General features: G+C 35.9%; 2 protein-coding genes across 5 annotated transcripts in view; both read left to right on the top strand.

The window, feature by feature from the left end:
- LOC136030925 (eukaryotic translation initiation factor 2-alpha kinase-like) overlaps positions 1-3,831 on the top strand; it is a 103,502-nt gene extending 99,671 nt beyond the window's left edge. For 3 of the 4 annotated variants that reach the window (XM_065710031.1, XM_065710029.1, XM_065710030.1), the window contains one exon: positions 3,498-3,831. In XM_065710031.1, the coding sequence (XP_065566103.1) occupies positions 3,498-3,557 (60 nt within the window). In that variant the 3' untranslated portion in view covers positions 3,558-3,831. The remainder of the gene's footprint in view (positions 1-3,497) is intronic. The other variant, XM_065710032.1, reaches the window with a different exon arrangement.
- Positions 1-14,428, top strand: part of LOC136030924 (uncharacterized) — a 307,594-nt gene that overhangs the window by 99,531 nt on the left and 193,635 nt on the right. The gene's annotated exons all lie outside the window — the stretch shown is intronic.

Here is a 14,428-nt window from a genome sequence, read left to right as displayed (position 1 = left end):
AAAAAACATGCAAATAAACAATTAAGCACCCATCCGAGATCTTTTTTCCGGCAAAAATACAAAATTCCATATTTTTCAACATAGGAGCACGAAACTTTTGCATTAGGGTTCTCTGATATGCTGATTGTAATGGTCTGATTTTAATTGACATTCTATGACTTTTAGAGGGTGTTTTTCACTTCTTTTTTTTTTAAAGGCGCATTTTCTCAGGCTAGTAACTTTTGATAGGTAGGAATGAAGTTGATGAAACTTATATTTTCAAAATCAGCGTAAAATTTCTTTCATTTGATGCATATATTATTATCAAAATTCCTTCTTTTAGAGACTCGGTTACTATTAAGCCGGCTCGCTCCTAAATACATTTCATTACCACGAACTGTTTGATGACCCCTGAATCACAGAGGCCGTTTAATTAGAGTTGATTAATCTTTTCAAATTACTAAAAATACTTTAGAATAAAGACCGATGTATTGACGAGGGGACGAGCCCCCTCATATACATATGCATAATATTTTCTCTTCGTTCCAAGTTTTAATCTTACTCCTTACTTTCAGTTGAAAAAACTTGTTTGTTTATTTGATTTCTCATTGTTTTTTGTAATTAATGCAGGAGAGTCCAGCTCCCCCTTCATGGAAACTCTCTTCTCCCATAATAAATTCTTCGAAGGAAATATGCTCTCACGCATCCCCCTCCCCACCACCAGAGAAAATGCCCTCTGAAAACGTCTGTATACTTCCCAATAACCAATACTATATAAAAATAATGGGAAAAGTTCATAACTTGCAGCCCTTCCCCCGGAGACTGTAGGGGATTAAGTCGTCCTTAAAGATATTAAATAAAAAAAAACTAGTTTTTTAAACTGAAAGTAAGGAGCGACATTAAAACTTAAAACGAACAGAAATTACTCTGTATATGAAATGGGTTGTCCCCTCCGCAATCCCTCGCTCTTTACGCTAAAGTTTGACTCTTTGCCACAATTCTGCTTTTTAAAACAATTAAAAGCTTTAGTGTAAAGAGCGAGGGATTGCGGAGGGGACAACCCATTTCATATACAGAGTAATTTCTGTTTGTTTTAAGTTTTAATGTCACTCCTTTCTTTCAGTTTAAAAAACTAGTTTTTTTTATTTAATTTCTGAACATTTTTGAATTAATGCATTTTTGGTTTGGGCTCTCTGCACATAAATTATTAAAATGAAATTTTCATATTAATTCTTTTTTGGCTAAATGGCTTTCTCTTAGTTTTGATCAGACGATTTTGAAAAATAAGGGGTGGAGAAGGAGGCCTAGTTGCCCTCCAATTTTTCGGTTACTTAAAAAGGCAACTAGAACTTTTAATTTTTAACGAACGTTTTTATTAGTTAAAAATATACATAACTTAAGAATTAAATTAAGTAACAGACTTTTACATTCTTATATTTTTTATCATGTATATGAGGGGGTTTGTCCCCTCGTTAATACCTCGCTCTTTACACTAAATCTTAAGTTTTGTCCCAATTCTTTAAGAATGACCCCTGAACCAGAAAGGCCACAGAATAAATAGTTGAAATTACTAAAAATACTTTAGCATAAAGAGCAAGGTATTTATCCCCTCCTAAATACCTCACTCTTTATGCTGCGCCCTTTTCATTGAATTTCTCTTCCCCCATGACGTATTCTTCCATGGTAAGATCCTCGCACATAGCCCCCTCTCCTCAACCCCACCCCAAACCAAAAAAGTCCCCCTGAAAACGTCTGTACACCTCACAATAATCATAACTGTATGTAAACACTGGACAAAGTTTGTAACTTGCAGCCCCTCCCCCAGGGACTTTGGGGGACTGAGTCATTCCAAAGACATAGTTATTATGGTTTTCGACTATGCGGAACAAAATGGCTATCTCAAAATTTTGATCTGTTGACTTTGGGAAAAAATGAGCGTGGGAGAGGGCCTAGGCTCCCTCCAATTTGTTTGTCACTTAAAAAGGGCACTAGAACTTTTCATTTCCGTTAGAATGAACCCTCTTGCGAGATTCTAGGACCACTTGGTCGATACAATGACCCCTGGGGGAAAAAAACAAAAAAACAAACAAATAAACACGCACCCGTGATCTGTCTTCTGGCAAAAAAAAAAGAAATTCCACATTTTTGTAGATAGGAGCTTGAAATTTTCGCTGTAGGGTTCTCTGATACGCTGAATGCGATGGTGTGATTTTCGTGATGTGAAATTAAGTTTTTTAGAGTTTCGTTTACTATTGAGCCGGGTCGCTCCTTACTACAGTTTGTTACCACGAAATGTTTGATAGTTATGAGATTTTTTACCATGCTGATCAAAATGGTTATATTGAAAATTCGACTCGATGACTTTGGGAAAAAATGAGCTTGGGAGGGGGCTTAGTTGCCCTCCAAATTATTGGTCACTTTAAAAAGGTAACTAGAACTTCTAATTTCCGTAAGAATGAGCCCTTTCATGACATTCTAGGACCACTGGATTGATGCAATCATCCCTGAAAAAATACAAAACAGATAAACAAATAAACACGTATCTGTGATCTTTGTTCTGGCAAAAAATACAAATTTCCACATTTTTACAAATAGGAGCTTTCTACAGTAGGGTTCTCTGATACGCTGAATATGATGGTGTTTATTCAGTCGGCTTGCTCCGGTGGCTCGTTCGGGATTTGCAAAAAAAAATTTCACTTAAGAGGGATATCTGGAGTGATTGGAACAACGATTAGAAATTAAGGTCTTTTGCAAATAAAAGTATATTAAGGGGGGAGGATAAGATTGTCAGGGGGGGTTATGATGTAGAAGCTATCCGCGGAGGAGTTTCCCATAAGGGAAGGGAACCTTTCATGGAAGGAGAGCCAGGTTTTTAGCCTTTAAAAAGGAAGGGGTTGAGCCCCTCCTCTGTCTCTTGTTCTTTGCGATAAGGTTTCACTGTTTGCCCCATTTTTTAAAAGCCGTTTTTTCAGCCACTTTTTTTTTCAGCTATCCGTTCATCCTCTATAACTTTAATAGTTGATCCCATTATTACAGCACATCTTGACTAGCTTAGAGTGACAAGCCATTGTTAGAGAAACTGATATTCTTGCCCCTTAATTTATAACCATCTCAACACAACTAATATTATATACGTATCCCTTCCAGCTCTACCTGCAACTCAAGTAAAGTTCCAAACCTAAAACACACCCTCTGCATATCACTCCAAATCTTACATTCAGCCAACCCATATTTAACACACATCCGGTTAATACTTGAAAATAAATATACATAACGAAACTTAAGAAATAAAGGAACACTGGAGAGAATCATTAAAAGTTAAACCAAAACAAAAAATGGAAACAAATAACTAAACTTATAACAGGAAAGAATTCAGATACTACCCTCTCAAACCTGTAAATGACATTTTATATATAAGTTATAAAAGCGGATTGTTTCTATTATTCCCCATAAATTTTCAAAAATGTTTCATTTTCATTCGTGATGATCATTTTATTTCTGTCCTGTCTTTCTTTTAGGTTCTTAAGAGACATGTGAGCGCAGAAGAGACCAAAGAGACCAGTGTTTCACAAAAGTGACTAGAAGCCTTTCAACAAATGTTTCAAGAAAACAATCTTAATAGTTCGTTTATTTTTGACTGCCCCCCCCGAAATGAATAGTATATCTTACAGACTACTGCACCGTCTAGAATTAAACTACTGTGATTCCTCTGATGAAGAACAAGTAGATTCACAAGAGTCTGAAAAATATATCCGGAACGCACAAAAAAACACCACAAGAGAGAAAAAAAGTGATATTTCTATCCTTCTTAATACTTATTTACCCCGAGATAATATAAATGTCATAGAACTCCTTCTTGAGTCGAGATTTTCTATTCCAATGTATTCCAAGGATACTTTAGAGTTACTTCGGATCGCACGAAGAGTTGAAGAAAACACATTTCTAGGAGTTGATCTAATACTCCCACGAGTTGCCATTATAAGCCAAGTAAAACGCTTTGAAACTTCTACAAAATATGTTATGGAAGATCTTTTCAACTTGAAAACTTCTCTGGGAAGTATTGAGATATCAGGTTTAGAGGTGGGTCAAGGTTTAGTTTCTCTTGCAAACAGAGATAAAAAATCCTGCATTGTCATCCATATTCAGGGTGATTTTGAACCATATTGGGAATTCCTGAATTGTTTTGTTGACTACCTTTTAGTTGAGGATGAATATCAATCCGATTTAAATAAGGAATCTTCCTTTATCAGCAAATATTCTTCTCAAAATTTTCTCCCAAAATTCATTACAGTATGGATCCCTAGCCAGAGAAAATTGAAAAAATCGATTGAAATTGATCGTCGTTCCTTTAGCATTATTGAAGGCCCCTTGAAGTATCTTATTGAGCAGAAACAGCATTTACGTACAGTTTTCGGGTCTACTGGAATGCATGAGAAAACTCTACATTCGATTTCTTCATTTATTAAAGAGTGTTCAACACCAATGTTACCTTTTCCTACAGTAGACACCTTAAAAGAAATGCACCAAAACATTTTAGATATGAATGGCTTGGATAACTTTAGGTCTAATATTCTAGTACTGCAAAAAAGTTTTGCTATAGAAGGTGGATTACAAGACGATTTAAACGAATTTAGGATTAAAAATGACGAAAAAAATCGTTTAAAAACAGAATTGAATATTGCCCAACATAAGGAGCTTCGCAAGAGTCAGTGTGAGAGTTTTTTCATACAATATCCAGAGAACAACCGCCTTATCACATATTTCCTTAATGGGTTTCAGAAAAGCAATATTGACCATATTTTGCTTCATTTTCGTGTTTTAGATGATGCTATTAGACAAAATCTAACAAATTCCAAGATTGCAGCTCAACTCGATAAAGAACTGTGTGAGAAAACAGATCACTTTCTGGAAGTTTTGCAAAAACCTAACAGGGGCTCTAAAAACGAAAATAGATATATAGAATCCATTAGAAAGGAGTACCTGAATGCAAAGGAGAAGCGAAATAATGCTCACTTTTCACTTCGCCACTTATGGAGGGAAGTTTCATTACTTTATTCCTCTGGAGTTTCTAGAAATTTTAACCATATACCACAAATGGCAGCGGCTTGTTTGGTAGCAGGTGAGACCCTAGAGCTTTATGATGGAGATGCAAACATGCTAAATGACGACTGGGTATCTGCTATTTTTAAAAATTTATCACATATACTTTCAAACAAAAGAATTTTCGTGTTATCTGTACTGGGCGAGCAGAGTAGTGGAAAATCGACTTTGTTGAATACCATGTTTGGTATTCGACTTGCAACTAGTATAGGTCAGTGCACTAGAGGCCTTTCAATGACCCAGGTGAAAACAGTGAACAGAAAAGAATATGACTATGTCTATATCTTTGATACTGAATGTCTCCGATCACCAGAGCATAGAGGTTTAATTGGAAGTCCAGTGCGTGATAACAAAATTGCAACCTTTTCCATCTTACCATCAGATGCAGTTATTTTAGTTATTAAAGGAGAAAATGACAATGCTTTAAAAGAAATTCTGCCCATTGTTGCAATAGCTTATAAGGGATCTAGGATGGCAGAAGAAAATGGAGGCATTGTTAGTTGCAAAATATTTGCAGCCTATAATCAAATAAAGTGTGATGAAGGGAATGTGAATAAACTTCAGAATATTTTTTCTCAACTATCAGCAACACTTGTCGAATCATTTAGGACAGCAAACTCGGTAGAAGACTTGCATGTTCATACTTCTGTTAGTTTCCCAACAATGTTTACTAATAAGCAGGACATACAAGTTTTTGGATGTAATTCTAAAGGCGATCCACCAAATGATGTACCCAACGAGGAATTCAGCCGGCAAATCATAAATTTTCGCGAGCATATTCACAACCAAGTTGTCGCTCAGCCAGCTTGGAAAGCCAAAAAAACAGAAAGTCTAGACAATTATTTGTTTTCTGTTTGGGAATGCTTGAAAAATTCAAACTTTGACCTATCTTTCCAAACAGTTCTTGAAAGACACACGTACACTGAGCTTCAAAGAGACTACCAGGAATTGAAAAAACCATATCTTACGTCGTACAAGGAAGAATATGAGACCTTGATCACCAAATATAAAGAAGATTTCTCTTCTAAAACCAAAAATTTAAAGGAAGAAGGAATATTGAAGCTTGCTAATCGTCTTGCGGAGATAATGAAACCTCAGACTGACAAATTTAAAAAGGAAGTCAAAACAATTGTTGAAAAAAAAGGGAACGAAAAATGGCAAACCGACTATATGAAAACAGTTGAAGACGTCATTGAATTCACAACCAGGCAATGGCGTAACAAACTGGACATTTTTTTGAGGAACCTACTTTTCTTTGACGACGAGGTCAAAAAATACGAAAAAGACATTAGAGAAAAAATTACAGAAGAATCAAGAAAAACGAGTATAAAGTATAAAACGAAAGAAGAGCTAATGTCTATATTTGAGAATTTGTTCGATACAATATTGAAAGATGCTAAAGAAAACAATCCTCCACTGGATGTCAGAGAAGCTGTTCGGGAGGCATACAAAGCAAATCCCACAATTCAAAGCCTGGGAGTTGACCTCTTGACCTCCAAAGAAAGTGCTGGAAATACAAGCAAGCCCTCATTTTGGCGGAATATTGGGATTGGTTTTAAGAATGGATATCATGAGTTAAAGAAATGGCTATCTCAGGAAGAAAAAATTGGAAGTGATATAGAAAGGAATGTTGGATCTATTGTAATTAAGTCTATGCCAGGACGAACAGATTACTCTAATGTAGTCGTTCTTGATGTTATAAGTGGGATTGAAAGCTATCTTGAAACCCTCAAAAGTATTAACAAAAGTCAGAGAAAAGATATTCACAGAATGGCATACGATTTACTAGTCGATATTTTTGAGGATATCCAAAAAAAGTGGGAGCACGAAAATTCTGTTTATGTGCGTTTGTGTTCAAGGAAAGAAACTATGCGGGGTTTTTATTTTGACCTTGTAAGGGGCTTAAAAGAAGTTGAGTTAATGGAATCAAGACTTGCTGACTTTTTTTCAAGACACACTTTTAAAGCTTTTGAAAAGGAAGTTGAAGAACACACTATTTATAATATAAAACACAAATCCTGGCCTCAATCAGCAAGAAATATGCAAGGTCATATGGATCTTTACCTAATTGAAGAGGTAGAGAAGAAGGGTATCAAACAAATATTGGATCATATTGAAGAACCTGAGAATTTAAAAAAGCTTACGACTAGCAGACTGATCGGCTTTGAAATTGATCAAACCCTCAAAATCCTTGAATGGATTGATTTTCAAGGTCGAATGGAAACATGTTTACAAAAAACATACGAGACAGCTCCTGAAGACGCGGGAACGGGATTAAAATGTTTTCACATTTCTCAGCTATTAAAATTTTTAGAAAATTTTAAAAGCAGATTCATTGGTGACACATTGAAAAAAGAAATGAACGCTATTGGCTGGACATACTTAGAAAAAGAGATAAAATTTGAACAAAGACACATAGATTCCATAAGAAATTCCATAAGAAATTCCAAAACTACTGGTGATATGAAATACACACTTCTTGTGAATATTAAACAAAGGCTTGAAAACAGGGGTGACTTTCAAGCTGGTTTTTGCACAGCGTGTGAAAAACCATGCCCACTTTGCAATAGCCCTTGCTTTTTTGATTTGGGTCACAATGGCCCTCATGATACTTTTCATCAGCCAGGTGGTTTGGTCGGTAGACGTTACATAAAAAGTGAAAAATTGCAGGCTACTGCCTGTAACACCTGTCCTGCCGATGATCGGTTCAAATTAGAAAATGGAGAGATATGGTTGTATACTGATTTTTCTAAGAAATTTAATGATTGGCTTCAACCTGATAGAACTAACCCTGTATCCGAATACCGAGAATATCTTATCCGAAGATATAACAAGGATATTGCCCAAATCTTTAGTGTAAAGCCATCTGATCCATTAGGCACTGCTGAAAAACTTCATAATGTCACTAACAAATTAAAAACCCAAATTGATTTTGAAAAAGATTTTCCTGACAAATCCTTCAATTTCAAAGATTTTCTTAACAAATAATTTGTTAAAATAATATAAGAAATTTCTTATAAATAAAAAGACAATATCCGTTTGGATTTACTGGTCTGTTTACTAGATCTGTTTACTGGTCTGTAAAACTAGAGTTTTATCAATTCTGCCAACTTAGGGACATGGAGGATTGGAGTGAGTAATTTCCAAAATATAGATGCTTTTCAAATATTAAATAAAAATCATGAAAACGTTCTTTTTTGAATATATTTGAAGAAAACAAACTAGAACGGATTCTGAAATTTATGTATATGCTAACTGAATTCTGATTGAACATCCTTATTTTGTATAAGCAAGTATTTGTTTTAAATTTTGATGTTTAGACTGCCATTGAAACAGCCTTTGCATATTACTATTGCCATTAAACTTTGTCATTTGATTGATGTGATGTACCCTATCTAATTAGATCGCAGATAAAGTATTGTTCAAAATTGCAAAATTATGTGAAAGAAAGGGTTTTTTTTATTAGCATCTTTGTTTAAATGTTTTTTTTTGTCTTACTTGTTGTGCATAACACTTTACTGTAACTTATATGTTAAGCTAGCTAATCTGGCAACTGTGTAGTCTGTCTTTTTTAGGGTCCCAGTCTGTGTTTGTTTTTCTTTATTTTTCTCCGAACCTGTATTTTGCAGTAGCTTTCTTAAAATAAATTTTTACGCACATTATGATGTAGTTGTTTTACTGTTTAATTTACTGCTTGGCTAGTTTTGAGTAAGTCAATACATCAATCAGACCATTTGTCTTATACCTTATACCATGAATATAATGAAACTATTATGGCCAATCATTGATATCATTCTGTTTTCATGAAATTCATGATCAATCCAAAATTAATTTTGACAAAATAGAAAAATGAAAAAAAATATATTACTATTGACTAGCCTCTGTACATATGTTACTAGTCACTAGTCTTAAATATTTTCTTATTTTGTCAATAATGAACTAAAGCAACTGAGCTGTATTGTGGCAACAAGTCACGAAAGTGTAAAAGAATGGGAGATAGGACTTAAATAAATTAGCATCTAAGAAAGTGTTTTTCTGAATTCGAGATATAACTCTCTTAACCAAAACTACAAATAAATGCTAATTTAATAAAAAAACTTGGAGATATATGGCCCTGTAATTTATTTGTCCAATTGTTTTTGTATTGTATTGTATCGAATTAACGACGCTTCTTGACTATTAAGGTTCCTGCGTCGGCCCTGCAATGCATTCCTGCAGCATGACTCGATCTCTGGGTCCCGTATTTTCAAGATTTATTTTCAAGAAGTATTATCAAGATTTTGATAATATCACACAAGATTTTAGTAAGACTTGGCAAAATTTTAATGATACCGGACACAATTTTGATAGTACCATGCTTGATTCTGATAATATCAAACAACTTTTAAGAGTTTCAGAAAAGTTTCAAGAACATAAAAACTTTGATATTACCAGAGAGGATTCTCATAATATCTGACAGGAATTTGATAACACTAGACAAGACTTGGTAATACCATGCAACATTTTGATAATGCAGTGCAAGATGTTCGATAATATCAGACAAGATTTTGATAAAATCACACAAGATTTTAGTATTCTTGGCAAAATTTTGGCTATACTACATATGATTTCTATAGCAATAAGTTATGTTTGAATAATATCAGACACGTTTTGATAGCACTAAAAAGTATTTTGTCAATATGAATTTAGTTATTACATTGCAAGATTTTGGTAATACAAAGAGGATTCTTATAATATCTGATAAGATTATGACAATATCACTCAAGATTTTGGTAATACTTGGCAAGATTTTAATCATAGCACATACGATCATGATATAAATAGCGACAAAGATCACACTGCCTTTCCATAACAAACACCAAAAACAACAGGAACAATAGGGCATTTGTCAAGACAGTTGGAAACAAATTAGAGTGAATATTTTCTATCTGTCCATCAGAATATCATTTTTCAGTCCATCATTTTTATCAGAGTATAGTATTTATCAGTCCTGGTTGAACTTGGCAGACGTAAGGATGCTGGGACTGTTTTGAAAAATTGTTTGTTTTAGTTTTATTGATTTTATCCTCTAGTAAGTTGTTTTTTCTTATTTGTATTGTGGAGGAGGGGCCCTTTTACATAGGGCCGAAATATGGATTCTAATTTGTTTCCAACTGTCGTGAGAAATTCCCTATTGTTCTTCTTATTTTTGGCACTTCGCCGAATACTAAGTGGCAAGGAGTTGGGGCCAGAGGCGTAATTTCTTATGGGGAAGAGAGAAAGCTGCTTCTCCCAGACCAAATTTCCCCCCAGACCCCAGTTCCACCCCCACCCCCAGCTAAAATTTAGTTTGTGAAAAAAATTTTGATTTCCTATGGGGAAGAGGGGGGGGGCAACTGTCCCTTCATCTCCAGTTTTCAAATGAGCTATTAAGCGTCACTCTAAAAAGCTCTTGTAGTCCAGTAGACCTAGCCTTTCTTTTTGAGACATGTCACCAAAAATGCTGATTTTAGTGTCATTTGGAACTTGCTGAAGGTGGAATTTATAGGAAGGACGTAAATATAAGAAATATCTTTTATCTAATCTAAGATACCGATGCGCCCAAATGCTCAACCAGGTGTCCATTAGCTGTCTATCCCTGGAAAAGACTAAGTTTTGTTCAGATTAGAAACAGTTTATCCAGGAGTTTACAACCCCTATAACAAAATGGACTCGGCTGCCCAAGCCCTAAGCAAATCGTTAACTAAGATGACTGACATTAAAGTGAAATACAAGAGATAAATGTTCATGGGTGTTGCAAAATTCGTCCTGCCAGGTACTACCCCAGAAGAGATAATAGCAGGTAACTCACAGGTCACAGAGACTAAAAGATATGGCAATTCGCAGACAGTTTGACTTGTTTTGCAGATGCATCATCACGTGATAGGGCTATCTGGCAAGGTATCTATGTTGAATACACTCATCTCAAAGTAACGACATTCAAGAAATCCCGAAAAGGTGCTTCAGGTGCCAGTCTTTCGAACATCTGGCTCGAGACTGCACCAATACACCCTGCTGCCACTATTGTCCAGGGCCCCATGAATTGACAAAGGTAACACCCTGTCAATCGAACAATATTAAGCTTGCCCTCTTTCCCGACGGAAAGAACGATCACCCAAGCTATACCCTGATCTGTCCAGCTGTTAAAAAAGCCATGAACAAAGCGTGTCAACACCGAAAAAGAACAAATTAAAGGTCTTTTACCGGAAAACATACGGACACAACATTATGAAGATAGGCTACCTTAATGGAATTTGCTACGGTTATAATATAACTTGTGTCCAAGAGCATCTACTTACCAATGACAATTTCGCTCTGTTCCAGTACTTTCTGAGCAAATCAGTTTTCATACATGAAGCAAAATACCAATTTACGCGTGGAAGACCTAGCAGCAGCACTGCTATTATAGTCGACGACCACCTTCCCTGTAAGCTTTACGAGTCGTGTGACTTTTACACTTCTGTGGAATTTGTTGGGTCAACTAACTTTTTCCTCATCACTGTATATATTCCAACGAACGTGAATAACGATCACTCTGAAAAATGCTATGCCGAAGCCTGTAGCCGTTTAAGCAGACTCTAGTGTACAATCGGCAGCAGACGCTTTCTGTTTTGTGGAAAATTCCATTGCAACCCCTGCTTACCTGGTGAATTGAAGACGGGATATCCTTTTGTGACAAAGATCACCAGTTTACATGTATACACAATAGTGGCTATACGAGTAATTTTGACTATGTGGAAATAAACTTTCCATTCATGAAAAATATAAGAGTTGACTCCGACCATACCTGTAGTGACCATTTAGGTCTATCTTTTGGTGTCCTATTTCAATCTACTACCAACCGTGCAACCAAAAACATACCTCATCTAAACTAAGTGGGAAACAATTAACATGGTGTTGTATCAACATACTTGTGACGGAATCCTGAGAAAAGAATAAATTTGCCATGCCATAAAAACCACAGAAACGTTAGCTGTCCCTTGTCATAATATCCCTTCTGGTTCTCCAAAACCAGGTTGGGACAAGTCTCCCCTGGCCAAGCAAGCAAAAAGAACTTACTAAGTTGTGGTACAGTATCTGGAAAAAATCCGATAAGCCCATATCTGAAGTGATCTTCCAACGATTTTGGAGCACAAAGAAGGACTATCTAAATCTAACGGAAAAACTGAAAAGCGAAGAAGCTCATAAGTTTTCAGCGCAAGCCTTAAGAAACCCGTAAGTGATGTGGAAGTTCTTCAAGAGATCTCAAACCAGTGGTAAGACGTGCTCATCTGACATTCCAGAAGAGGAGTGGTTATGGTTTTACTCTAAAGTGTTTGGTTCCGAAGACCCAAAGCTTGAATGAGTTTGTAGTAAATGCTTAAACAAAAACTCAATACCTTGTTAATAGTGCAAAATACATTTGTGGTATCTAAATTGGCTATAGATAAAACAGTTTGTAATTTAAAATGCGGAAAGGCACCTAGTATTGATGGTATTTGTCCGGATAACCTAAGACATGACACTGACCTCTTGTTTGAACATATTAATCTTCTGTTCCAGATGTATGTCGATTGCGGTGTGGTCCCCAGCTCATTTTGTGCTGGTATTTTGTCGAAACTTTCCCAAGAAAAAGAAAAACCAAAATCAGTACACAGGATATAGACCAATAACCGTTTCAAGTGTTCTCAGTAAGGTCCTCAACCTACTTCTCCTTCCAGAAATTCTGGGGAAGTGTAGATTGGATTATAAGTTTAGATTGGATTATCGTCAGTTCAGATTTGGCCAAAACCTGGGCTGCACGTTTGTACATAGGCTTTTAATGAAAGCTATTGACAAAGTCCACAGAATGGCATCCTCACTCTTTATGTGCAGCGTAGACATCTCAAGTGCATTCGATTCAGTTGTGCAGTCACAGGTGCTCCTGAAATTACCCGAGTATGGTGTGAATGCTCATGTCGTAGCATTCTTATTTTTTTGGTACTCGGGCAGTTTTGCTATAGATAGACTGACAGGGGATCACCTGAGCAGACCCATTAGACTTGTTCGAGAAATTTATCAAGGATCGGTATTAAGCCCCATCCTGTTTAATACCTTTACATACGGAATAACAAAAACGTTGCTGGAGGATTTTGTATGAATTCCTGTGACCTCAGCCAGCTTTCGCATGCTTACGACCTGCTGATGTTAAGCAGCAGCCTAACTACTCTACAAGAAAATATTGACCACCTGATAACTAGTTACTAAAGTATCGATCTAAGGGTCAACGCACTGACGACGGAGTTGGTACAAATTTGTCCCTCAGCAAGCAAGCACCAAAGTAGAACAAATTTTTTGTATGAACGGGCAAAAATAAAATTATTATAACAATACGCCTATACCTATACACTTGATACCGATGCTTCCAATAACGATACAGTGTACATGTCTTTCTCCAGGGACTATGGAGGGTCGTATCCTCACCAAAACTATAGATATTGGACTTTTGAACTATGTTGAACAAAATGGCTATTTCAAAATATTTATTCGAAGACTTTTGGGGGAGGAACTTTTAGGGAGGCGGGGATAGTTACCTTCCAATCTTTTCGGTCACTAAAAAGGGAACTATCAAATTTAATATACCTTCGATTGAGCTATTAAATATCGTTCTATGATTTTTTGGTCACCCCCTAGCTTTGGAAAAAAAAAAAAACGGGACACAAATCATTTCTACCCATACAAAAAGTGATTTTCCTTGTTTTTCAAGGAGGTAGTCAGTAATTTCCCTCAAAAACGTTTTCAACCATACTGATTCCAATGGTTCACTTTCATTCTGATCTGACGTCACTTCAAAGGGGTTTCAAGCTTTTTTTCAAATCACTATAATTTTCTTTTTGCAACAAAGTTGTACTTTTAGGAGGAACCAAAGTAATCGTTGTCCTTCCTAAATCAGTGCTAGGTGAATTTTTTTTTCTCACTAGATAGACTTTTCTAAGCGCATTTTTTAACTTCTGGCTACTATTGGCTGTAGTTCGCTCTCTACTAGGTAGCAGCTACCACTGCAACTCTGACGCTTATTTATGTCACTAAAATTGTGTGTTATTTTGGAATAATGAACATAAAATTGACATCACTTGAAAAGAGGAAGAGATAAAAGTTTTTTTTAAGAGGATTCCCCTTCCAGGTTCTGTTGGGTAGCCCGATTAGAAACACAACCGTCTTCCTCTAGCTTTGGTACGGTTTCGTTTTTTAATTTCATTGTTGTTCTTTCAAGTCTTATATTTTCTTTCACTGTAGAATCGCTGCTACTTTTTTTTCACCATGACTAAGGATCAAAGTAGCCTCAAGATAACACATAAAACAAACAAATAGA

The sequence above is a fragment of the Artemia franciscana genome, chromosome 9 (genome assembly GCF_032884065.1).
Source record: "Artemia franciscana chromosome 9, ASM3288406v1, whole genome shotgun sequence".
NCBI classification, from domain to species: domain Eukaryota; kingdom Metazoa; phylum Arthropoda; class Branchiopoda; order Anostraca; family Artemiidae; genus Artemia; species Artemia franciscana.
The sequence above is the reverse complement of the archived record's forward strand: the minus strand, read 5'-3'. Positions and strand labels throughout refer to the sequence as shown.